The sequence below is a fragment of the Temnothorax longispinosus genome, chromosome 1 (assembly GCF_030848805.1).
Source record: "Temnothorax longispinosus isolate EJ_2023e chromosome 1, Tlon_JGU_v1, whole genome shotgun sequence".
NCBI classification, from domain to species: Eukaryota; Metazoa; Arthropoda; class Insecta; order Hymenoptera; family Formicidae; genus Temnothorax; species Temnothorax longispinosus.
In genome coordinates, this window is record NC_092358.1 from 11237296 (window position 1) to 11265034 (window position 27739).

The 27739-nt window shown below is 36.8% G+C and overlaps 2 protein-coding genes and 1 pseudogene across 4 annotated transcripts; 1 reads left to right on the forward strand and 2 right to left on the reverse strand.

The window, feature by feature from the left end:
* Positions 1-293: 293 nt before the first annotated feature.
* Positions 294-1994, reverse strand: Ccm3 (programmed cell death protein 10 Ccm3). Its single transcript, XM_071796231.1, has 5 exons — positions 1709-1994; positions 1276-1453; positions 1012-1144; positions 766-930; positions 294-643 (listed from the first exon to the last, which is right to left on the reverse strand). Exons 1-5 carry the CDS (start codon positions 1778-1780, stop codon positions 559-561), a joined length of 633 nt encoding a protein of 210 aa, XP_071652332.1. The 5' UTR covers positions 1781-1994; the 3' UTR covers positions 294-558.
* Positions 1995-2011: 17 nt separating this feature from the next.
* Positions 2012-27739, forward strand: part of LOC139823365 (lipase 3-like) — a 167654-nt pseudogene continuing 141926 nt past the window's right edge.
* On the reverse strand, positions 8031-27098 carry LOC139823505 (uncharacterized). Of its 3 annotated transcripts, none has more exons than XM_071796161.1 (3): positions 26945-27098; positions 13427-13633; positions 8031-11610 (listed from the first exon to the last, which is right to left on the reverse strand). In XM_071796161.1, the coding sequence occupies exons 2-3, from the start codon at positions 13590-13592 to the stop codon at positions 11249-11251; spliced, it is 528 nt and encodes a 175-aa protein (XP_071652262.1). In that variant the 5' UTR covers positions 13593-13633; positions 26945-27098; the 3' UTR covers positions 8031-11248. The 3 variants fall into 3 exon arrangements, with proteins under 3 accessions (XP_071652262.1, XP_071652216.1, XP_071652181.1); XM_071796115.1 differs by lacking the exon at positions 26945-27098 and adding an exon at positions 26479-26938 and having other exon boundaries at positions 8031-11592; XM_071796080.1 differs by lacking the exon at positions 26945-27098 and adding an exon at positions 26479-26938.

The window sequence follows — 27739 nt, forward strand, 5'->3', positions numbered from 1 at the left end:
TACTTTAAGCCTGAATACTATTATAAGTAATAATTAAGCCTGAATAATATAAAATTTCAATGTTACCTTCCAGATTGTATGTTTTACTAATATCTTATACTCTTTAGAGTTCTGAGAAGATAAAAGAAGATATATATATGTATATATATGTATATATACACACCACAGATTATTCTCATATAACAACAATAAGATTGTTTTCATATTTGAACATTTGTATATACTATTATTGACTATTATAATAAGAATTGACGATTAATATAACGTTTGAGTTGGCACAAAATAAAAGTATAAATATATAATTTGTGGAATAATATACCCCAACATCTTTATTATTTTATATATCTATATATATCTATAACAAAAACTATAGTGTAACCGATTAACGGCAACATAATAATGTTAAATCCTCTATACCGGATATTTAGGTTCTATCATTGCTCGTATAATAGAATATATGTGTGATTAGGATGTTATACAGATTGTAATAATATTTATGGTTTATCTGACTCTCGTGATATTATCACATACAACACTGGAAATTCATTGTAAAATTATTTACTCACATTTGTCCTTTACTGTGAGCATAATCATATTTGTTTGATGTATCAGGTACAATGCGCTCACAAATACTGCGTTTGCTCTGCAACAAGTATATATTTCATTATATTGTGACAAATATAATATGAATATGTATTTTTAATTTCTAGTTGTGCGTTATTGGTTTCGTTTGCGATTGGATATTCTGATAATTTATGTACTTACTGTCCTTCCTTGAAGTACTCCTTTAATGTATTGCTGAACCTTTTACTATATTTCACAAATTCTCTCTTGCGTTGATCTAAGGCTTGTTTACCAGTTGAACCGGGTATAAATGCAGTAACTTCGTTCACAGCGTCTAATAGTTTCTTTATTGCACTCGCAATTTCTCTGAAAAAAAAAGTAGACAGTTGATAGAGATGTGGAGCACCCTCTGTATATACAAGATTGTAGATATGAATTTTTACAAACTTGATTGTCTCTAGAAAAGTCTTCCTGTCCGTGATCTCATCGGGAATTCTGCTAAGTATTCTTTTCAAGGAAGTCGATTTACGATTCAGTTCTTGAAATGCGTCTTCTGAACGCGCCGAACGATACTCCACAACTGCGAGCAAAGACAAAACGTGTATTGGCTTATCTTAAATCTTATAGTAAACAAAGTCAAATGCACAGTAGACTGTTACGATGGTTGGCTTTAATATCAAACGCAAGATAATTTCTACAAAGATATCTTACCGTCGTAATCAGAAGCAGCGCCTTGCAATCGTAAGACACTCTCGTTCATATCAAGATTCAGCTCTGCTCTGCGTATTATGCCCATAATCAAGTCGTACGTAATCCCAGGATGCGAACTCTCTGCTTTTGAGAGAGCCGCGCGTAGGGTCTGCGCTGCCATGACATTTTGCCTCTCCAACTGCAAAAATTTAACTATTTATATCTGTTGCTGTCCGACATTTTTGACAAAAGGCCCTTCATTGAAAGATGCAAAGCCCAATGTATTGACAATGTGTAACTCGTTGTGCAATAACTCAAATTTCTTTCACGTCCATCCATTGTTCTATATTTAAAAGATGACTATTCACTATCAATAAGAGACGTAAAACGGATGGAAATATTATTTATGAAAACGACTCGATTGGGTGTCCTGAAGGATGTATTCAGACGATACCTTGGTTAATATTGGCCTTAATATGACGGGAAGAACCAGTGATGTAACCGGGGTCTCATCGCCCATTGTCATCCTTCACCGTGTGTGTTGTCGTTCGAGACGCCGAGAATGAAAACTATTTCGGTCGCGGGTCGAGACGAGGCGCAAAGTCGAGGCTGCTTCGCGGGACGGTCGTGGCTGGTCGTGGCGATAGGGTTGTTTACGCGCGACTGGCACGAACACGGCGAACCAGCATTAACTCTTTCTCTATGACAGCTGTGGACAGCTGTCACAATAGGCGCTAGACACGCGGAAACGAGGTTACCCGGCGCTGCCAACATTACGCCATTATGCGGACGAGTCGAAAGTTGTCGCGAAAGGCCTCGCGCCTCGCGCCTCGCGCCGTCATTGGTCACCGCGGCAAAGCAAATCTGCTCCTCAGTCCTCACAGCTCAACTTTTTATACCACTCGTTCTTCTTCTTTCTCTTTTCCTAATGTCTAAACGGCCGGTGTGTAACCGTTTCGTTTTAAACCGCGACTTGGATTATTGACTGATCGGCGATTAATTCAACCGTCAGAATTGCTCAAAGTAATATTTCTAACTATATAATTTCTTTTTCTACGTGCAACGAAAGATTATTAATTTTATTCATATTAACAAAAATGGTACACAGGTATATCGTTTGATCGAAGTCACTAGTTAATCGAAGTTTAATTCATCGAAGTCACTTTTAATGCGAAAAATCTAGTACAATATATGATGAGGAACAAATCTATTAATAGATTTGTTTTTCTCAACTCGTGAATGCCGCGAACGCTCGTCTCATTTCTCTCTCTCTCTCTCTCTCTCTCTCTGTCTCTGTCTCTGTCTGTCTCTGTCTCTGTCTCTGTCTTTCTTATTTCTCCTCGAAATGCGAAACTTCACGCTTGTGCCATATATTTTAAGCAGGGAAAAATGCACGCGAGAGATGCAGGTTATGATCCAAATGTTATTTCCGTATTGGTGAAATCTGTGACAGGACTGACAGGTAAAGGCCTTCACACATAAAATGTCGTAAGAGCGTAAAACGTAAGCGTAAGAAAATCGATCAATCCCAATCGAGTATTTTCCCCTACTGGGGTTACGAACAGCACAATACTCGATTGGGATTGGTCGATTTTCTTACGCTTACGTTTTACGTTCTTACGGGATTTTATGTGTGAAGGCCTTAACTCGCGTTCCCGTGCGAAAGGTCACTTGCACTCGTTCTGAATTAATCACGTTGGCGCGCGAGATCACCGAGATCCTTTCGCGGCTGAGGCCGCGGAATATATTTTAGAAAGAGACTTTAGTTGATTAGCCGCACCGCTAATTATTTCAATGATGATCATTCTGATGCTTTTCTCTCTCTCTCTCTCTCTCTCTCTCTCTGTCTCTGGTATATCGGTGCTTTTCACACGATTTCTCTCTCGGACAATTGGCAACGAGATTCGTAATACGAATATAACTGATGCTGACGGAGAAAGAGAAGTTAACTCTTTCCGGCAGTTCTATTTTCCGAGTCTCAACAAAGGAAATGGATATATGGTTTATTGTTATACTATAAAACCGTGAACTAGTATCACAATCGCGTAATTCACTAATTCCAAAAATTCTGTAATCAGGCAAAGGTCGAATAGATTTTAAATGGAGATAAAAGAGATCAAAACTACTTTATAATATCATGTTTAACTTCGTATTTAATCGTGTTTCGATATTTGGCGATCGTGAGGGATAGACATAATAAATCGATGATTTAATTGCAGTTATAACCAAAATTGCCTTACGTACAATCGCAGTAAAGCAACGATTGTATTATTTTTGGTTGGCATGTACCGCGGATGTTTCCTTTAACGTTAATTCATACATTTATTCCTCTACGTCGCTTATACATATACGCAATACGTAAAAATAATCTCGACATTATATTTGTTGTTCAAAATGCGAAAAGTATAAACGGTTTGCGTATACATTTTCATCTCTCCTCTTCCCCTTCCTCTTGTGTCCCGATTACGCCCGGCTCTCTGCCATGCATCTTCTTGCTAAAACAAACAGAAATTTATTTTAGAAAAATAGCGTTTTTAACTGGGCCGACCATGCTCGCGACGGTTGCTCCTGGCGAGTGAAGTTGGCCGCGCGATTTACGAATATTTTCTCCGCCATAGCGTCTACCTCTGCGGGACGTCACGGGCAATCGGGCATCGAGCGGATCGTATATATAGCCTCGTTCGTAGATTCTTTGCCGTAATTTTTTTGTTGCTATGTAATAAAGTACGCGCCGCGTCGCGAGATTATACGGAGAGTGTGTTGTACAAAGTGTCGCGCGATCATAAACGATAGTTTTTTCGTGCGTGACTGTCGTGAGTGAGTGCGCCGATGATAGAGATATGACAAAACGGAGGAGAATTGAGAAGAGGAGGAGGGAGCCTGGGAGCTGGGAGGCATCGGGCGACGGCGGAGCAACCGTGGGGTGTGTGAGTAATTGTTATTCGTTTACTATTTTGCTGTCCCGTGGCGGATTCCGCTATTTTCTCAAGCGCGACTTTCCAGATAGCACTAACAATAAATATTTCTATGAACGTTCTATGAAAAATCTTCAAGAATATTTCGAATATTCTATAAATCAATCTTATATATCTATATATATTTACAGTATCTTTATAATATATTCGAATAGCACTACTTTAAATGTTTTTTTAATATAAGTAGAATAATCTATCGAATATTTTATATAATATTGTATGCATATTTATAGAATATTCTATAAGCATTTTAATAAAATGTTTTATAAATGTGCATAGCATATTTCACAGAATGTTTTATATAAATTATTCTATATATTTACATAGCACATAAAATAAATAGGGGTAAACAGTACAGTTGCTGGCCACTCTACAATGATTGGCCACATCTTATAAAAAATTAAGGATTATAAAAGAAATACTATTAAAATGTTTTTTATTATAAATACAAAATATTTAATACACTTTTAAACATTTTAATACTGTTTAGTACTGTTTACCCCTATTTATTTTATGTGCTATGTAAATATATAGAATGATCTATATAAAATATTCTGTGAAATATGCTATGCACATTTATAAAACATTTTATTAAAATGCTTATATATAGAATATTCTATAAATATGCATACAATGTTATATAGAATATTCGATAGATTATTCTACTTATATTAAAAAAAACATTTAAAGTAGTGCTATTCGAATATAATACACAAATTTAACTAATTTAGTTTATTTATTTTTTATTTTAATTTTTTGCATTTAGGCATTCTTATTTACAATACTATTTATAACTTATATACAAAATACTATTATAATGCAATATAAGGCTAGTACCATATAATTTGAAATCGAAAAAAGAAATTCAAGTAAGTTAAATTTAAAATAAAACAGAAATATTTTTTCAAACTGCAGAAGAATAATTATAGGATTTTCCCTGGCAATTACATGTGTACATAACAATGAAAGAATAAGAAATGAAACTAGTAAGAAAGTTTTTGATTTGTACTTGCTCTATATAATATATATGCTTTGTATCTCAATCTCCGTGTACTCTGTGCGCAGGAAATATCACATAATATAATTATCTGCATATGCAGATATTAATAAGGCTTACCTTATTTAACGCTGCAATATAAAGACTTCCGACAAAGAGAATTTAGCATAAGAATAAGAATAAGAATAAGAATAAGAAAAGAAATATAAGTTGTTTATAAGATGTTGGTTTAAAGCGGAGAGGTTATCTGGTATAACACCATCAGAAACCTCGGCGACGTCAGGAATATTAAGGAAGGGCGGACAAACAGAATTTGCACTTGGTGGTGACAATAACTTATTTTTGACGAACACGTGTGTTCGAGATAAGCGATATGTATTTCGACGACACTCTTTTTAAAAACTGACTGCTCGACTATAAACGCGAGAAAGTAACCCAACTAAAGTCCAGTAATACACTAAAAATACCCGACGGAATAGGCTGCCACATTAAATGGAACGCGATACGAACATGTGACGCCCTTGAGGCATAGACATCGACTTCTGCAACTTTCTTCAAGCATATATAACTTTAAATTTTCTAAAGAGTTTTATCTTAATGAACTGTTAAGGATGTGAAAAATATTACCAAAAATATATAAAAAAATATTCTTAAACCTTATTTAATGTTTCATAGAACAGAATTAATAAAGGAAAAAAGATGATTATCTTTGATTAAGGGCTGATATCACAGTCTCCGATTAACGTGATCCTCCCTCCGACTAAACTCACTCTTCGTCTCTTTCTAGGGGGACAGTTTAGAAAGAGATGCAGAGTAAGTTTAATCGGAGGATCACGTTAATCGGAGACTTTGATATCGGCCCAAAAACGATGTTTTATTATGCACCGTACCAGCACGGCAAAAATGCACGGCGAAGCATGACGACGAACGAAAAGAGTGGCGCTATCACTACGAATATGGCAACCTAACTTAAAATGTGCAATAAATAAACTCAACGAACATTCTAAAAATGTTCTTCTTTATTATATAAATATACGATTTTTTATTGTAACATTTTACGTATATTCATATAATATTCTATTCGAATATTCCAAAATTAAGAACATTCATACTTTGTAAGAATATTCATAGAATATTGTGTGCTATCTGGGTTATTGGCCCATTGATTATTATTATACATTGTTCGAAGTTTATCGTCATTTATCGAACTCCGACGCAATTTCGTAATTTCGGAGTTCGATCTCCTACATACACGAGAAAAGATATTACACGTTGCGAACGTCGCGTCTTTCTTATTCGCAATATTACTTACATCGTAATATTATTTTAATTAATTATGCGAACGAATTAATGCGGAAATATGCGGTGGCTTGCGGTACATGGCCGCGATTGTTTCTTGCATTAGCGTTTAGAAGTCAGATATATATCTGTTAAAATAACATTTTAAAAATTTAACGGGCGCGATAATTATTTATTTCAAATATTGATCATCTTGGATTTTGCTTTAATGTAAAAAAATTTATATGTTACAGATCAACGCAGGGTTACAACTTCGCGCTGTTGCGCATCAGCCGGTGAGTTATTTTTTTATTTCATTATCGAGGCCATGGTCGAGGCAATCGATTTGTAAAAATTATATTACAAGTGTAAATAAAATATATGTATGAAAAATGAGATATTATAAAAGAATCACGAACAAGTATTTTTTTCTAACAATTATTAGACATTATACGACATTATATCAAAATTTTTATTTAAAATGATAATTAATGTAGCGATAAAGTGTTTTGTATTCTGTATTACTTAATCTCATATCTGAATATATTATTTATTCCTACAGAAAAAATTAAAACATTGAACATTAAGAATATAAAAATATATTACAAATGAATTAATATATTGTAATATATTATGATCTATTGCCTTAAAATGTGTGGATAGGCTCGGAAATGGATAAATTGGACCCTAGAAAATATTTTTGTAATTTATAATCCTCTACCACCACCGACTTTTTATTTATTTATATTTTACACATGGTTACGCGCGCTCAGCGACAGTGATACCTAAATAGGGCCACAGCCTTATTCAGGTATCACTTGTCCATGCATCGATGCAATCGCGTGAGTTTTGTCGCAACTTCGTCGAGTTTCGCGGCACGAGAACGTCCAACGCGTGCGGAGTCCCTCGAGACGAGTTGTCGCGAGAGCGTAGAAAACTGGAGAATCGAAAGTTCAGTGCGAAAAACTGTGTTTTACGCGTTTCGGGATATTTACGTTGCGACGATTTCGAACGAGGAAGGAGAGAGAGGTTCTCGTGGACACCGGACGCAGAATCCACGACGGAAGACCGAGGATCCGGTAGCCCCTATCGAATATCGTGCACGACTGGATGCCGGAAATCCTGTTCGCTTGCAGCAAGCGAGGGAAGGTATAGGTGCTAAATATTAATGGCCAATATTCTTCATTCTTGGAGGAAGGATTGCGCTGTAAATAAAATGCAGCAATACAATGCATCTGTGATAATAAACTTTTGCAATATTCGATAAACAAAAGTGCAATTTTAAGGCTAAATAAAATTGTTTTGCATGCAACATGATAATAATTTCGACGTGATTGCTAATTTCTAAATATATGTTTACACATACCGGTAAAAGAATTTTTTGGTCACGAAATCATATAGTAAGGGTTTCCGCAAAATTAATTAATTAATTAATTAAAAATGCGTAAGGAATTCGATTTTCAATAATATTGAAGAAGAATTTCCTTTTTTACCGCATGATGATAGACTTAAGTAACGCAATCGCCTTTTACGTGAGGAAAGAAATTTTATTGGTAACGTAGGGACGTCCAAAAATATATAAACAGCGTGTATAAAAGTATAAAAAATAAATATCAACAGCGCACGCGCGCGCCGTCATTTCGTGAGTCTTATGGATAACGACGAGTCGGGGTCGCGACGCACTCTCGAACACGCGATCGGGAATGCCTCGTGAGCGCAGTCAAGAGTATATAGCTACGATAGTAACAGTAAGAATAATTTTAACAGTAGCGACAGGGAAAACAGGCGAATCGTTCACTTTGAAAAAGATAACACACGCTGAGACCGCTTTTATGATCTATTTATATCATCTATTCAGCTGTTGTTACGTGAATCACAGTATTTATAAACTTCTTGCTTTTCTGACGTTACAACCTTCTGACGTTATTAAAAAAACGCGAAATGTAGGAAAGGTTATTTCCTTGGATTTTATTATCGCAGATCGCAAATAGAGATTGTACATTATTGCGAGATATTACTTCGATTTTTGGGACAGGACGCAGCAAAAGTGGTCGGGTTCAATCGCTAATAGTATAATCCGTGATTGTTATTTCGATAATTATAATTGACGCTGCATTAAAGTTATATTGATTTGCTATTAATTAATTGATTACATTACAGCATTCTAACACACATGCCTCTCTCTCACACATACCTATATCTACTAACTATATCCTGCGAGAGTTCGAAAGACTAAACTGTAAGAGTATCTGCAGCAGATATTGCACATTTTAGAATTTAACTTTTATCCTCCGATAATAATTAGGCCTCATTCTATTTCAACGAATGCAAAGTGTGCAGGAAAAAAAGAAGTGTCAAATCAACACTAATATACTTATATATACGCAAGAATATATAATCTTCTTATAAAAATTTTAATTTCTTATTTTCACTTTTTTTTCTCAATTGAACTATATAAAATTTCGTTTAATTATATAAATAATTTCATTCAAGCAAGTTTCCTTCGTTTAACGCAATATAATCTCATTTTGAGATTATATATATTGTTGCGTATATACAAGTATATCAGTGTTGATTTGACACTTTTTTTTTTATATGTGATATAAACGGTTCGATTTTTATATATGTTACTGCAGTTTTATATTATGATTTTATATACGCAAAACTCTACAACAGTCGCTCTCTATAGATTCTGAGAAAAGTCCTCTCTTGATTTTTTGCTTTTTTTTTCTTTTTATTATAAGCATAATGAAATATTATCTTGTCTCCGGCGTCAGGTCGAGATTTCGTTACACGTTCAGTCGCGTTTATTTCGGTGTATCGGCGTAAACGACGCGCGATCAATTTGACTTGAATATCTTCCAGTCCGGAGGGTTACATGGCACACATTCGATCGGGTTTCGCCGAGGATTCGTTATAACGAAATCACTCGCCGATATTCGCCGACGTTTCCGCGTGTTTACAGAATCTGATTTTGCGTCAAGAGCGTATTCTCCGACGGTGAGGAGTCTCTGCGTGCGGAAACTCCGTCGTGAATGCGACGTTAATTAACGTATAATTGATCGCCGGCGGTTCGCTGCTCACGCGAGGAGCTACGATGTCCTCCTTCGTCCTTATCGCTTAGCCGCACTCGCGCACAGCTCTGTCCCGCGGCAAACACACACTCTCTCTCTCTCTCTCTCTCTCTCTCTCTCGCGCTCTCGCTTTTATCATTTTAAATTATTTTCGCGGCCTCGTTTGCGGGGAGACACTTCTCATGGCAGTCGATTTGTAATCTACACTAATCGTCCCTAATTGACGGAGTCGATAGGCGATTGGGGCCAATCGCATGTGACGATATCACGTGTAAAGTTTTCTTAATTCGTATATAATGCTACATCTCGCATGAATACGCCAACGATAGTCGACGAATCGATGACGATATCATCGCGATTGTGGCGAGAAATAATACGGAAATTTCTCAAAGTCGTCGTGTACGTGTGTTGGGTGTGTGTGTGTGTGTGTGTGTGTGTGTGTGTGTGTGTGTGTGTGTGTGTGTGTGTGTGTGCGTGTAGGTCTACTGACATTTGTTTTTAAAGACGCAGTTATTTTTAAAGTATATATAAGAAAAGAAACGTCGATAATATTTAAAAATCTGGATTTAAAAACTAAACCGTGGTTATTCCGTCTTGGAATGGCAGTGACTGACTGAGTCGTTTTTATTCCATTTATACATATGTATATATATCCTGAAATGTTGTGTGTTCTACTGTTAATTTGCCTATCAAACTATAGTACATCCCTTAACACCGTGCATACGAGACGATCAACATTCTCGCAAACGCATTGACGATTACATTTTCACCGCACGATTTGATTCGCCACTTTCCGCAGGCCGACTAAATTAATTATCGCTCTGCAATTATGTAACATATTCTGAAGTTCATATTATTCATCAGTTCAAGGAATTCAAGGAACGTGTCTTTTCTTGTAAGACCCGTTCCATCTTCTTCTCGTTAACTTTTTATAACTTGTCTGTGGAGAATGTTCGACTCTTCGAATTTGATCATATACCTAAATATATCATCTATAAGTGTCACATCTCAATTTATTACTCCTGCAATAAAGTCTTCCGCACAAGTATAATTGATTTAGATCTTTTTAATATCGTTAGTCGTCGTTCTTTCCTCTCGTTGATTCCAGGAAACTGTTGTAATAATTTTTCCAAAATCTGGTCATAGAATCTCATGTGAGAATGCGAAAAATTGATTGAATTTCCCGGAATAATGACAAAATTAAATTCTACCTAGAATTATATTGAAGCGTCGATCGAAGTAATCTTCTCTATAGTCGTAATCTTTCTTGAGATCAACGAGTATGATGACGATTTCTCGTACAATTCCTTCTCAGAATTCCTTCCCAGAAAAACATCAGAATTTCAACAGAAATACGGGAAATTTATTTGATTCGGAATGACATCAATGCCTTGATGAATGCTGTCAACAGCATCAAAAGTGAGTTAATTTTTCAGCTACAACGAAAACACACACGTAGTCACTTCTGTCACTATACTCGAACAATTGCAATGACGGTGTTCAGCTGCGCTTCTCTCGATCTCTCGAGCAGTCCTCTTCAACGTCGAACTTATCGACGATTTTGATGAAGGGATCGCGACACTGCTTCTTTGCGATCGACCATCGACTGTCATTAGTGTTGAATCGGGCACTGTGATCCTCGCCAAGAGGACAAGCCTTTTCAAGGTCTTCTACGCTGGCGCCTGCACCACCTGTGGCCTGTGGATCGGCACCGAGATCACGTAGATGTCCAACTTCTCGCCGGACGTCTTGTCGACGATCTCGCCGTAGTTGACGGAATCGTAAGAAGGAGGAGCGAACAAGTGATAAGGCGGCGGCGGGGTCTCTGTAATTCCGGTTGTGTTTATTGCATCGGCACGTTGTGCGTAGGGCATCGTCATAGGTCGACTGCCTCGTCGGCAACACCATTCGGAGCAGCTGACGATGAGGAAGAACGCCACCAAGCCGCCGAACGAGCCGATGTACCAGACTATCGACCACGGATCCAACGGGTTCTGCAGGTCGCTGCCGTTGACTACAACAAAATGGGGACCTGTGAGCGAGGAGCTCGTTAATAATCAGAAATGTCTTGATTTCGCGAACTACGCTCATGCGATGAAATCACGGGGATGCAAGAATGGCATTCATGTAATGCCACAACAGAATGGTGTACTCATGTAGAAATTATAAAAAAATTAAGAAATGTATACTCTCTACGTTTGTATGTGTGAATGGTGTATCATTTCGAATATTGGAGGATTTAAGGATTATTGAGAAGTTTCGTGAATCGGAAATTTTGCAACGGAAATGAATTACGAGATATTTTTGACATATTGTTTCCGCGAAATCAAAGCGGTAATAAGAAATATCCTGAGTTGTGAAAAGTGTTAAAAGTCGATGTCGATGTTTTCACACACTTGCGATCCACGTTACTCTTTTGTTGTCTGCCATAGAAATGTGAGTCGAATCTAAAATTAGCTCGACGCTTCGCTGCTAAAGTATTAAGGAAATACCAAGAGCATCATTATCTATTTTTCAAAACATATTAGATTTGCAAATATTGTTTGTCACCATACGCAGCGTGTTTCGTTATTCTATCGAAGAAACTGGTAGGTGGTAATAATAAAAAAATTGATTTCAAATTAGCTTGACACTTTGCCGTTAAAGTATTAATGGAATGTCAAGAACATTATTATTTATTTTGCAAATTTACATATTAGATTTGAAAATACTGTTTGTCATAGCGTAGCGTGTTTTTGTTACTCTATATGCATCGAAGAAACTAGCAGGTGGTAATATAAAAAACTGACTTCATATTCGCGCGATAGGATCAGATGCATATTTTGCACTCTTGGCTCTCTCGCGATATTATTGTCGCGTGGAAAGTTTCAGAAATTACATTCTTTTTCTCCCAATCAATGACGTGTACGCGCGGAACCGACATTCTCGATCGCTATTAACGCGTGGTGTGTACAATGCGAACTCAGAAAGGCGATGCAAATGAAGATGGAACTACTACAGATTTGCATAAATCCTTGGCGCGTGCGGCGAGAATTGTTGTCTGCAGGTGTGATTTTAACAGGATGCGCGCGAACTTGAGAGCTCATGTTTCGAATCTCGTTTCGTATCACTTTATTCAGCTAACGATAAGCGCGATAAGATTCTTTATATAATACTGCTAATAATGTAGCTAGATATTTCAAAAATTACATCACACACACATTTTCGGTTATTCTTTACATCTTTTATTACATTACGTCAGTTTCTACTATTAAAAGTTCTATTCTACTGGCATTTTATGGTTCTGATAAACAAATTCATATCTCTCGAGATCGTTCGTATCGAGGTTCGTACGGAGAATTAGATTAGTCGCCGAGTCATAAAACAAAATATTACGTCGTGCCTCACAACAGATAAATTTGAATTTGACGATTTGTCACAGGAAAATATTACCGAGGTCAAGAATGTAGCGCGATAATGATGGAGCAAAGTAACATTTCGTAGTGATAATTTTCGTCATCACCGATGTACGTAAATATTCAACGAAACGCTGAAGGTCACGACTTGATTAATGAATAATTATGCTATTTTAGTGATTTTTGACCTTCAAACTTGATATTAATGTAAAACGAATGACAGAAACGAATGTAAACAGAACGAATGTAAAGTGAATATATCGGTACGTTTTTCTGTGCATTTGGCATCGAAATATGTACCGAAATATTATATTCAAAGGAGAGACGCACGAAAACGTGATCTCGAATTGCAACAGGAAACACGCGATGATCCATGATGACACGAGGATGGTGCGCGATGCTATTGCTATGAAGTCACTCTCGTGCACTAGTAAACATGATTCATGTTCTTACCGCTCTCTTCCGTGTCTCTTTCTTTCTCCGCGCTCTCCTCCTTCCCCTCGAATGCAATCACGTAGACCGTCCCGCCGCCGTCGACGTCGTCGTCGTTGTCGTTGGATTTCGAGTCGACCGATTGACGATTGTCGTTTGTGCCCTGAGTCGCTTTATTGCTCTCCATTCGTCTCTCAGCACCGATGCTGTAACTCGACACCGAGTGAGCTACGACAAATTGCGATTACTTAATTAATTGCACTTAACTCTATGCGCGTGAAAATGCATATATGTTATTCTCTCTGAGATCGTTTGCGCTTATCTCACCTTTTTATTACAAATATACTTATAAACGTAATGAATCTAGTATCTAGTTATATGTATAACTGCATCACTATTTTCGATATTTAATAATTAATTATTCTAAACGTCGAATCTAATTGAAATATGATTATTACAATCCGATATTAAAACAGTAATATTTTATTTAAGTTACGTATCTGTTAATAATCTCTCTTTTTTTCTATTTCTTTCTCTCTTGGTTTGTTTTTCTTCGTTCTAAAAGAATTTCCGAGTGTCGAAATGCAGTATTTGTCGTTATTTGCTGATGTGGCCTGGCACATCATATTCTCGAAGATGCAACTGCAATCTTGCGACATATATCGTGCAAAATCTCGGGGCTAAACGTGTTAACACCGAATAAACAACTCCGCCTGTTGCTCGTTAACCTGTATTGAGGTACTTCACGTGCCGTTTGTTGCGAGGCATAGGCGTGAAGTCGATGCACATTGCACGTCGAATGGTCGAAGACGACGCTGTCGCCGCAGCCGGCGCCAGTCTTGCTCCGTCTTGTTAGCGAATGCGTATTTTTATCGGATACGAATAATAGTGGGAGAACTGACTCGCGCAAACAGATATACGTAATAATTAATAACAGGTCACCGATGCCGCTGCCTACATTGTTTGAAAAGTTGCCTCAGAGACCTTAGAGTAACATTTATACGAACATTTATACGTTGGCGATTTTGTAGACGAGAACTTCTCATAGCTGCTGCTTCCTTAAATGTCAGAAACGCGTATATACAGTCCGATGATCGAACGAATTCGATTGACATAATAAAGTTCTTCAATCTTCAAGCAATCTTCCAAATGGTCCCTCCTCTTAAGTAACGAGATTAGTACGTACGGCTAGCATGTTCGAGAGCTATTTCTACCTATCGCTGTATTAATAATTAACTTCGCTCGGCAACTTAAATCCGTTCTTGAGATGTTAGTCATGTTAGTATTAACTATCGTGAGGAAGTTTTATAATTATGAACAGCTCGGAAGAGGTTTCGCGAGTTCATAATCGATGATTATGCATTACAAAGTTTTATCTTACTTGTATTATACAATAATAGCTGCACCTACTTTGATATATAAGAAGGTAATTGTGAATAAAAAGATAGTTAATAAATAATTAATATTCAGTTATGTATTAACCATCTTTTTATTAATATTATATTTAATATTATAATTAATATTTTTGATAATATTATATTTTTATTAATTTTATTAATATTATAATTAATAATTTTGGTTTTTGGTAACTTGATTTATGTTTACATCGATGGTCAAATATTTCTGTTGCCGTTATTCCTTTAATAAATAAATAAATAAAACAATTCCCCTCGTTTTTCTATTGAATTGTACATATGACGAACATTTTATCGCCGCTCTGTGCTATTTTTAGCTTATTGTTAGGCGTTGCAAAGTGGTGAAGCGTAAAATCGATCGAAGCTCGGGTCTTCCTTTTCAAAGAGAAAGAGGGAGAGAGAGAGAGAGAGAGAGAAAGAAAGAATGCCGATATTGTTACTACAATTTCTTAAAGTGAGGCGTGGCTGATGTCTATCAGTTCTTCCAGAATCTCACGTCTCTACCCTGACACGATTATGCACTACTTAGCAACATCGTTGCCCGACCAGATTTCGCTTCGGTTTTATGGACAAAGTTACTTACGTGTAAGAACGTGTAACGAACCACGCTTAACGTTGCTCTCGCGTTAAGTGCAAATCCAATCTAATATGCTAATTTACTATAATTTTCTAATAGGCTATGAATATATTTTAGCAGATTGGAACATGTGTTAATTTCATTGTACAGACATTTAAACTTCATTAAAAAGCCAATATATCGGGTTTATTAAATATTCAGGATGAAAAATACCATTCCAATAAATAATTCTTTTTAATTTAAAATTTAAATATTTCTTTTTATAAATAAGATACTGGATATATTAAGAGATAGCGCATTAAATAAGAATTTTATGAGGGCAGGTTGATTGCTTCTCAGGTAAATATCATTTTTACGTTTATATAAAAAATTGGACATATTTTCAAAGACACACAAAAGAGATGCTCGATTTATGATGCTGGCGGAAATGATTCTCTGACATTATTTTCCGTCTGTTGATCCGTGTAAGTCGTTATTGAAGGTCGCTCATATAATTAAAGAAGTCACGAGAGAAAGAGAGAGAGAGAGAGAGAGAGAGAGAGAGAGAGAGAGAGAGAGAGAGAGAGAGAGAGAGAGAGAGAGAGAGAGAGAGAGAGAGAGAGAGAGAGAGAGAGAGAGAGAGAGAGAAGGACGCATCATGACATTGTATATGCACATTGTACACGTGTTTATGAGCGATATTCATTATTTCTCATTAACTTGTCAGAATCCGAGTTGCGAAGCCTACGTTTCGTAGATCACGTACGCTTTTCCGTTAAAGAGAAACAATTACGAAATTTCAACCGGTAGAGACACAAGGGGCAATTTAAGTCGTGACAAATGAAAATCTCGCGATTTTTATAGGACGCGTGCGGTTGACGTAACCGCTAGTAATAAAACAGCTAAACATGTGAGAAATCTCGAATACTCTGTCTCTGCTCGCGATTTTCAATCGTCGAGACGTGTCGCAAGCGCATTATAGTCCATACGCCAGGTCGATTGAGCATTTTTATCGAGGTTGAAGGCTTAAGTTAATGTTTTTTTTATGTTTTATGGGTCGTAGAACAAGAATTTGTAAATAGTTTTTTCGTAAGTCGATGCAATAAAAAGTTATTAACAATTTATTTGTTTAAATTGCCCTAGCAATCAAACTATACATCCTATAAAAAAATGAACTCGAGAAAATTTGTTCCTCTTTTCACGACGAACAAAATGGCGTTTGAATTTTTCCAAAATCTTGATTATTGACGGAAATATGTCAATTTTTAGGTAATTACTGCTTATGCGTCGCGGAGTACCCTAGGCGTGCGCGCTCGCGCTCAATTGTACCACAAGACAAGTTTAGACAAGCTCGGAGTTTCAATTGTTTTAACGATACAATTGAGCGCGAGCGCGCACGCCTAGGGTACTCCGCGACGCGTAGGCAGTAATTACCTAAAAATTGACATATTTCCGTCAATAATCAAGATTTTGGAAAAATTCAAACGCCATTTCGTTCGTCGTGAAAAGAGGAACAAATTTTCTCCAGTTTATTTTTTTTATAGGATGTATAGTTTGATCGCTAGGGCAATTAAACAAATAAATTGTTAATAACTTTTTATTGCATTGACTTACGAAAAAACTATTTACAGATTCTTGTTCTACGACCCAAAACTCCAAAACACATAAAAAAAACGTTAACTTAGGCCATCAACCTCGATAAAAATGCTCAATCGACCTGGCGTATGTATACTACATATGGGCGGCAAACGGTATCATTAGCGTCGTTACGATATTATGCGACGGGCGTCGTGTTTACGTAACGGCTCTCTCTCTCTCTCTCTCTCTCTCTCTCTCTCTCATTCTCTTTCTTATTGTTATTGTTAGTCGTAATCGCGCGAGACACGTTCCAAGCGATCGATGTTTAAATGTTCAAACACAGAGTAGTCGGCTACGCTCAAAATGTAAATCTTTCGCCTATGCATGACCAATGACCGATGAAGCTCGCAAGGTTACGCGTTCCGTATATTTACGACGTGAAGTTATATTTTGAGCACACGTTCACTTTGATCGCATCACGTGCTGGAACTCGATCTCTGTCTGTCGATACTTGATGGCGTCGTCGATCGTCTTTGTCTGCTAGTACGATAATTATATGAACCTTATCCGCTAATTTGTGGTGCAGATACGAAATGCAGTGCGTCTCGAGAAAGAGACGCAATCGAAATGAGACACTGCGACATTGTTACTTATATCTGACAAAGTGCTTAAAGCTCGTTAACTCTACTCTGTATGCTTCTTGTTTTATTCTTGACGTGTATACTCTAAATGGGGTTCAAGACCGGTTTCGCACTTATTTGTGTTTATCCTTGAAGATAATATCCGTCACTATAAATGTGTATAGAAGATTTTATTTTTGGTACGATATGCTGGATTTTATTTCATACACATGAAATAGAGAGAAAGTAAATAATCACTATAAATGTATGTGTGTGTCACACGTTGATATTGCCGCGACATATTTATTGCATCATTGTTAAAAGCATCGTATATACCTATACACTTCACGTCGTTTCGCACTGACTAAACTCCTCGCACAAACTTTTGAACTTCGTAACGGAAGTCTGCTTAAAGTCTTTGCGTTCAAGCATCTCCTCGTGAAAACGACTCCTTCTGTCGCGCGGATGTTTGTAAAGTTTCACCTGACGCAAGTATAACCGTAGTACATCGTGGTTACGGAGACATCGGGTTGATCGAAATATTTGCGAAACTCCCGGCAGCAACGAAATCGAGATAAATCGCCGACGGTAGAGCGACGAGTAATATTTCATGATATCTTCCGGATAAGTCTCGTGAAGATTACAGGAATAAAGCACGATAAGAAAAAAGAATGTTTTACATTGCAGTTTCATTAACATATCAACCGTAAATTACATCTTGCGGTAGCCCAGAAATTAAATTTGTTTTACGACATTCTTATATCTTCGATCAATTTTTTTCTTTCTTTTTTAAGATCAGGTTAATTATAAGCTGTTTTCCGCAATATTTGAATTAAATTTTTTGAGATTATTTTTTTCTTTTCTTTTAATTCTTTTTTTCGTCGTAAAATCGGTCTTTTGATTAAAAGGTTTAGAAGATACGAAGGCGATAAATATTATAAGACTCGCAGCGGTTGGGTATCATATCTTCTTTTTTTCATCTCTCATAAAATATATGTATATGTATATCGCGTGTGATGAAATATTCCTTATGCTATGTGCGTGCGTTATCGTAACGTGGAAAGATACATGCGTGTAAACAGCTTACGCGGGGTTTGATATGATATTTTAATGATCGTATAAATCCGACTCACTGATGATTTTTCAATTCATGAAATTGCCGTTAGACGCACGCATTTGTTCAACGATCACAGTATAATTCGCTAGTGTTTATTACTGTAATTGTTCCTTTTCAAACCGGTGCAAAAATTCACCTTTAAAATATCACAAGTTTAACGAAACGCGAATATAAACTGATCCTAGCGTTGACTTCAACAAGAAATTCAAAGCTGAATTCTGGAAATAAACGTTTATAGCTTGTCTCGTTTATTAATAATAATATATATAGCTTTCTGTGTAAATTCTACCTGCTGGTGTGAATGCAAGCCAAGTTAAAATATCTTGTATAGGGGAGACCGGGGCTGGTTGTGACATTTTTTCTATAAAATGTCTCAACTCTTTGATTATGTTGTTTTTATAAATGAATCTAGGCTTGCTAGATTCAGTAACTAATCGGGATTTCAATTTAATAATAGTTTTATCTAACCGCTCATTAGAAATTATATAAATTAAAAAATTCTGAAAAAAGAGACATGTAACTTTTTACCCCACACCAGGGGCTGGTTGTTACACCACACGGGGTAAATTGTTACAACAAAAAAACAAATGTAATCTCAAACTTTTTATTAAGAATAATCATGGTTTGTCTTCTTAATTCGAACAAAAATGAAATATTATTGTTTATAACAAATTACAAAAAAAGTTTAAGTCCAAGTAATAATATAGTACTTTTTAACTTTAAATAAAATTATAGTGTTATTTTAAACAAAAACTTAGGCATACAATTTTCTTTTGGCCTCTTTGCTTTATCACATTGAAATAAAATTTAATAAAATTATGTTCTTATTTAGCGAAAAACTTACTTTTTTTTGGTATCTTTGCTTTATCACAACAAAATAAAAATAAAAAAATAAAAATTAAGTAAAATTATGTTCTTATTTAAATAAAAATTCTTTAAAACAAAAATACAAATAACTTTTAATCTAAACAAAAGTTATAAGCTCTATTCATCATAAATTATCTATCATAAATTAATTGTGGTTTGTCACAACCTGCCCCGAGAAAATGTCACTTTTAGCCCCAACACCAAAACTAACCTCTTAAGATTAAATATTAAAACACAAATATTTGTAAAGCTTATAAAAGTAAGGTTTATTGTAAACAGAAGGAATTAGAGAGTATATACCACACATAGACATTTCTGCTTATTTAGATAACAAGTGCTAGACCAATAATACTAAAAAATGAAAATGTTACAAATCTGCGTTTTTTACGGCTGCTTGTCCGGGCTCCTCTCACAAGAACGCCAGCGCCACTAACTCGCGCGGTATGTCGGCCGACACTGGCGTGATCATTTATCTCTTTCTAACGTTACTATAGCGTTTCCGGTTTAGCTACCATTGGCACTGTAACAACCTACCTCTGTAACAACCAGCCCCAGTCTCCCCTACCTATATTGCCACCGTTATTTATGCAATTTAACTTGTCATTTTTTACATTTTCGTCAGATATTGTCGTCAATGCTCATATCTGAAGTATATGAAATTTTGCAAATTATCGTCGACAAATACGAACGTTTACAGTATTTTTACTAGGTGCCGTGTGTACTTTGCTTCGTTTATTGTGCCATAACGAAGGAAAAAATTTGTAAGGCAAGCAGTATCTTATCTGAGTCGTATTTTAATGGTTATTTCGTATATGCTTATGCGGTATATTTTGAATATTTGAACGACAATAGGAAATACAATACCTCATTCCTTTTTACATTGTGCAGATAACGTTTTTAAACTGAAGTTCCTTAGAAGCAATAAGATTTCTATATTTATAACAACTATCGGATAAAAGCGGCGATCTAAAGTACGAAGACTTGCATACGCATCTCATGTATTTTAACGGTACATATAAGTAATGTAAAATAATTACAGGTGATACACGTGGTTGCCATGTAACTCGCGCCGTACACTCGCGACGGCGGCGCAACGATTCCGGTCGTTGGTGTTGACAAAAATTATCATCGCATCCGGATGTTTGTCGCGTTTTTCATGGAATTAATCGCGCGCGAGTGAGTATCGGGAATGCATATTCAAATATCGTGCAATTATCAAAGAATATTGATTATTCCATCCGTTCAAAATCGCGCATTCGAAAACAAATATGTAAAGAAAGTGTCAGGAGTATGCTATTTTCAAGTTTTGAGCCAGTATTTATCACGTTAATTGGAATGTCTGTAATTAGAGCTAATTGTTTCGAGCAATATGCACGCGCGTGTGTTTAGGCAAAAAAGTTATCAGCCGAAGACTATCGTTGATAAAGTAATGCATGATGACGTGTTACTGGATAAACAAATTGTTCATTACAGACAATTGTAAAGCTATCGCTTAAGATTTGTATTCTTATTTCAAAAAGTATTAAAGGCACGCAAAAGGTTTTTATTTGTAACGGTCGAAGATGACTCGCAGAGCGCAATATAAAATTTCGAATTAAATATATTTGGTGGCGTTACAAATTAAAAATACTAATTAATCGTGTTATCAGAATTTATTAATGACGACTCTTATTAATAGGATTAAACACGCAAATAGATTCCTAGAAACCTCGATCGCAATTAATTATTTTATTAAACGACAAGTAAATGGTATTGGTCCAATTAACTACGAACGTGCATGTACAATCATTCTGTGCGTCTCTCAAAGCTGCTTTAGTTTCGATGGTACCATCGTGATAACATTGTTTGCTCTATCAACAATTATAACCGTCGCTTTTACGTAACCACTGAATAATTGGAATCGGCGCTTTGACAATCGGCCATCTGTGCGTATATTGCCGTGTTAAAATGCGATATATCATTAATACACTTACTCGCGTGAGAAGGGTAGAAAAAGAAAAGGAAAAACAAGTAGAAATAGAGTCGCGTGTTCAGGTGCCTTGCATAATTGTTCTCTAATATTAGGTAATCAAATCAGTCGGTGATGGTGTAAACAAGTGATGTAATCATCGAGATACGTCGGTCGGAAAACAGACCGACCACGAAATCGTACCGACGCCGTGCCGCGAAGTATGGAACGAAATTTGGACTTTTTTTTTATTCCTCTACAGCAACCTTCGCGATATCGGAAATCGCTCGACTCAGTCTTACAGCCTTCGAGAGTATCGCTCGCGTTCAAGTTTGCCGTTTTGTAAGTACACTCTGAGCTTCTCTGCTTGCTCGTCTCGTTCGCATTAACTCACGCTCTTGCCGGCCTGCTCCATTTTTGAATACTTCACGTCTTTGTCTCGTCAAGAGGCTGAGTCTAGCTGAAACTGAGATGAGCTCTTGATATCGAGTAATTGTTAACGTCATTGTTCCAAATTTAGTTCCTCTTAAGATACATACAATCAGTAAAGTAGATGTGTCTATTATGTGTGATGTCACCACGATCGATATTATATCGATACTCAGAAATCAGGGAATTCCTTTTCTGGTGATATTGTTATCTTGTGTTTTTACGTTAGATAAATTAAATTAGAACACAAAAGTATATTATATTTCTATATTTAGATATAGAAAAATTGTGTTGTTTTATTTTGTATTTCACGTTTGCCACTGATAGGAATAAAGCTAAGTTGCTCGTGCGAGGGCGGACCTTCATTACATTCACGATTCACCAGTAGAAAAGTTTTCGCAGTATAGCTAATAAAATGTTACGCTGAGCGCTGCTTCGTGATTCTACTTAATGACTCGATTGCGGTAGTTTTCCGAAATAGACGTAGAAGCGCTCTTAATTGTACCTGAAGAGCACAATTGTATCCAGAGAATCGCGAAATTATCCGGAACTTTATCCGCCTAGGAAGTTTTCGTACTCCGCAACTGTACTTTTGTGACCAAGTCCCCCCGTGAGTCTTCTTGGCATCGCTTCAAGTTCCGTGATCACTGTGTATTATTATCGGAAGTATTGTTAGGCAGGTTTAAGAGGGTACCGAGAGCATTGTCATTGAACACATACAGCGAGTGTCATTCTCTCAAGAGAGACTATCGGACTTTGTCTCTTTCTTCTCTCTCTACCACCTTCTCCTCTCTCTCTCTCTCTCTCTCTCTCTCTCTCTCTCTCTCTCTTTCTATTTAATTTAGGTATAGTTTTAAAGTGAAGTCCTTTGCTGAAGTATTTAAAAGTCAAGTGTGTGTAAGAGACTTCATGTGATGTCATACGCGAGCGACGCATACAACTTTAGCGGATATTGTATAAATCGCAATATCGAAATCTAGCTCTTCGACCACTGTCTGTAACGCATACGTTAAATGCCGCCATTTACACTAATTGCGTATCAATGTCAAAATGATAAAAATATCCGGTTACGGTTATATTGGGCCAACAAAGAATTACGCAAAAATTCTGTATGACATAGCCCATTTTTAACGTTTTTAATCCACGAGCATATTACCGCGATGCTAACTTTAATAATAAATTTCTTGTTAAGTTCAGGGCTAATTTTTCCTTCGGGACAAAGTAACGAGAAAATTCGTGGCCTTAAGTCTACCTGAATGTAGGAAGTTTCATCGTAATTGTATGCTAAGGATCCACAGGATGTATTCGAGGCTATAGAGATAGATGTAACGGTTTCCCAGTAACGCTTTTGTACTTCTATATTTAGTACCGTGAACGTTATGTGTGTGATTGTACGTACATACGTTAGTACATCCGCTAACTGGCGTTTAAACTTTAAACGGGTTATCCGACTGGTTGAATAAAGATTTGAAAGACATTCAGCATGGCTTAAATATGTTTACGATATCTATATTAGAAAGTTCCGAGTTAACCTTTTACTACACATACACATGGTAAAATTGCATATGACATTAATTAATGTCAATATTTTTAACAGGATTTATTTCCATTATTCATATTTATGTAATTATCCTATTAAAAGACGCACTGCTAATTCTTGTAGTGTTAATAATAATGTAAAACATGTTACATTTTAAAAACGTTTGAGAAATTTTGTTACGATCGATCTTTTTATAAAAATTGTCGCGGCAAAAACGGTCGCATTCTCCAGATAGGTATTTGAAGTATAGATTATTCAAGAATTCGGGTATCGAAAAAGCCGTCACATCGACATTGCTCAGACACTAGTGAATTATTACGACGTATTCTCATTAATAAAGTAACGTTTATTACAAACGCCGCGCTTGATTTCGACGCTTTGCTCGAAATCTAAATTTTCATGGAGAAAATTTTGATCACCGAATAAAATCATGATGTGATTATTAAATGAATGTTTTCGTTTTAACTCCAGAGTATATTCCAGAGTATTATTCTGGAAAGTTGTTCTATTTATACAAAAATTTATCGGGTTTGTTTTAGCTTAATAATGCTTATATATATTTCAAACATCAAATAATTATCAAGTGTGACATTTTTAGTCATGTGGCATCGTCTATTGCCGATGTATCGGTCAGATAAAAACGAAGTGGAGCGAAGGCAGCACAGGGTCAAGTGTCTGGTCCAACCGCTTTATAGCACGGTTATTGATTATCCGAGATATTTCTCGTTTAAGAATGCGCCGAAGGGGGAAGAGGGGAGAAAGAAGGAGGGCACAAGTTGCGGGAGAACGATCGAAACTTTGGTGCCGATCGAACTTTCGTACGATCTGGAAACGGATCAAGCCCGTCTGATTCCGGCAGGCAACACAGTTCAAGCGAAATTCTCGTTGACTACGAGAGCGCACGCGAGTTAAATCTGTCATTCACACAACGGGAGTATGCAAAATCTGTGCGCGTCAGAGTATACACGGTGCAATCGCAGATTTAACCGCGAGCGTCACGATAAGAATTCTTTCGAGAACCGCCTCCTGTGCGATTAATGCTTTTCCTGGCGCGTTTGTGCGACCTTCGAATGCGAATTCGATGCGAGCTGTTTCGATAAGGACATCATGCAAAAGAAATAAAAGAAGCGTTAATCGAATTGCGCTTATTGAGATTTACGGAAGAACTACGTTCTTTTACGTTCTTTTTTCTTTAGAGATCTGTCTGTCGGATCGTGTTTATAGTCGTATTGAGAAATCTAATAATTTTAAGGAGAGATCTTGAAAACAAAAATCGAATAAAATATCGTTTTGATTGCAGTGCACGAAGTTTTACAAATTGAAAGAAAATACCGTTTATGTATTTATTGTCGTCATAATGTAGTATTTATTAGTTTTATAATTAAATTAAAATATTTTTATAACTTTTTAATCTTAATATCAATAACACAGATTCTATATAAAAAATTGAAATAATGTGAATCTCTCTCTTAGAGTGTCCTTTAATTTTAAAATTTAACGAGTTTTTATTTTTAGATTATTGTGTACTTTACGCGTAATATCAAGAGTGATATTATGATTGACATAATTCTTGGAGAATTACCCATCTTCCTTGATAGAAGGAACTTGGCTATGCATTATATATGCATTAATACTTGTCTAAGATATGTGCTAATTGACTATGAAAAATTAAGATTGGACACGAGACGGATTAGACTCGGGTTAATTAATAACGTTACTCTGCAAACTGAAGGGTTTAATCGAATTACCGAAATCTCATAATTACGTATTGATTACTTCGTACTTCGAATAATATAACGTTATCTATATTCGGAGCTGGATCGATCGAAATGCGGTCCAACGAACCAGACTTCTTCGAGCGTGTTGATAAAACCTTCTACGAGGTCTTCTTTCTTTTTTTTTGTTATCTTCCATAGTGTTTGGTGCACACGGGTTATAGAGGTCATTTCTTTGTGTTCTGGTAATTTAATACTCCACGGTTTGAGTGCAATATTCGAACAGTTTCAACGCGAAAACGACGCTAAATTTAATCCTAAGCAGTTTAAGTAAGGGTTTAAGCAAGTCCATATGACCTATGAGAGTATTGGATTCTGTGAAATATCTGACACACTTAATATTTTTTCGTAAAACTAGATATTTTACACTAATGCTTTTTCTTTTAAATTATATATGTAGAGAAAAGTCCCCTATTACGAGATAGGCTCCTAATATGCGATAGCGAGGTTTCTGCTAAACTAATAGGTTCTATCTATTGGTTTCATCATGAATTATTGCCCTTAGAGTAAAAACCTATTTAGTGGAAAATTCATTATTCGATCGTGCGTGCACTCGCTTACTACAGTTTTTAATTCTGCACATAAACTTTCGGCAATCACGCAAAATAAATGTGGTATCTCATAATAGGGGACTTTCCTCTATATTATTATTTATTTATATAATTCTATTAATTTTGAAAATTGGATAGAAATTAATCCAATATTTTTCTATGAAAAAGTATTTTTATTATTTTGTATTGTCTCTCTTGGGACAGTCGTGGCCAGTGCGACCGTACGAGAGCGTAATTTCACGATATTCGTTTTTAAAAACAGCGAAACATTTAAATAGTGTTTACGGTTAATTTCGAACAAAATACGTGGCGCTGCGCGAATAAGTCATTTACGGTTTTTAACAATTTAAACGCGATCACGCGATTGATAGGCAATTCACGTACGTACTAGTGTCGATTTGAAACAGGCCATCACCAAAAGCGATCAAAGATCTTGCAAAATTGATCCGTGCCTTTGATGGATATATATTAGAAAGCCAGAAACGCGCGATGTATTCACCATCCTGCCACAATTCTTATCATTAACGCTTAAATTCACTGAAAGTGACGTAGCCTCCGGCAAGAAAAACTTATATCTACATTCTACAATGAATCACGAGATCTCGCTTCGTACCGTTGATTCCGAGATACACCGTCACGAGATAAGCGCGCTGTAAAACTTCGTCAAAAACGCGTACCTGGTATGGGAGCATTGAGGAAGGCCTGGTTGCTCGCCACGAGGAACGAGACGATGACGAAGAGGCACCACGCGAGAACGATCATCCTGGATCGGATTGAGATCTCTGAGCAGCACCCGATATGCTCCGTTCAATCGACTTGTTGAACCGCTCGGCTGAGCTGATCCGTGCACCACGTTGACGTTCACGCGTGTACTTACGCGATCGTTGCTTGCGGAGCTAACGTGCGAGCGAAATTCGCGCGACGTTATTTATCATACACACGCGACAAACGCGGAAGGAAAAAAAAAGCGAAGAAAGAAAAGAAAGAAAGAGGGCACGGTTTTTCGTTCGAAAAGCGAACGAACACGCTTTTCCACTCTTTCTCTCATGTACTCTCACGGCGAGGCGCGCCGCGCGGACGACTCGGCTTCGCCGAGACTTCTCTCCGACCGGTTAGCCAGCAGTGAACTGCTCGTGTTCCTACCTCGGGTATCGTAATATACATAAAGTCGCCAGATAAGCCACGGCTGACACCCCACCACCACGGACGCGCCTCGTCGTGGGACGGCCCGTTTCTGCTCGCTCTCTGGTGCGCGCCGCTAAGGAGAGCTTGAAATCCTCGCCTCTCGAGTCTCGACGCGAGGCACAGCGTGGTTTCGCTCGTCTTTCCTGTCCCCTCCCCCCCCTGCTGTGGGACGATAGGTGTCACGACGCTTGTAATTCTTCATTGTGAGCATGTAATATTCTTCACTGTAATTACAATTAGCGTTCCTCGCACCCTCGTTGATTAGTGCGCTCCAATTAACGATATATAGCCTGCGGCATTGCGGCATTTATATAAATAGACAATTTCAACGTAATTTTAAGTATCATATACAATTAATGATGTTGTGTATCCTCGATTTAATCAGTATCTACAATCATCAATTTGATTGATATATCTTTCGTATATCTAGATTCTTGAAGCGCACAGCGGTTTTTTTCTTTTTTTTTTGAGATGTAAAATGTGCAAAGGAAGGAGCGGTCTGTTGAAGGTCACGTAACTTCAGATATACCAATGGCGTAGAGATGTTCACTTAACAGGTCTCTCGTTGATAGTTGGCGAGTCGATCGTCAAATGATGAAAAAAGACTATGTCCGACTGTATTATAAAAAGTCGCACAGTTTCTCTCAGTCATGCTGTGAAAATATTGACACTGTCGATCTCAAAGTGTTAAGGTCACTTAATAGTCAATCAGTGAAACGGCTCGAAGTCCTCTCGTCATTGCACACAATACGA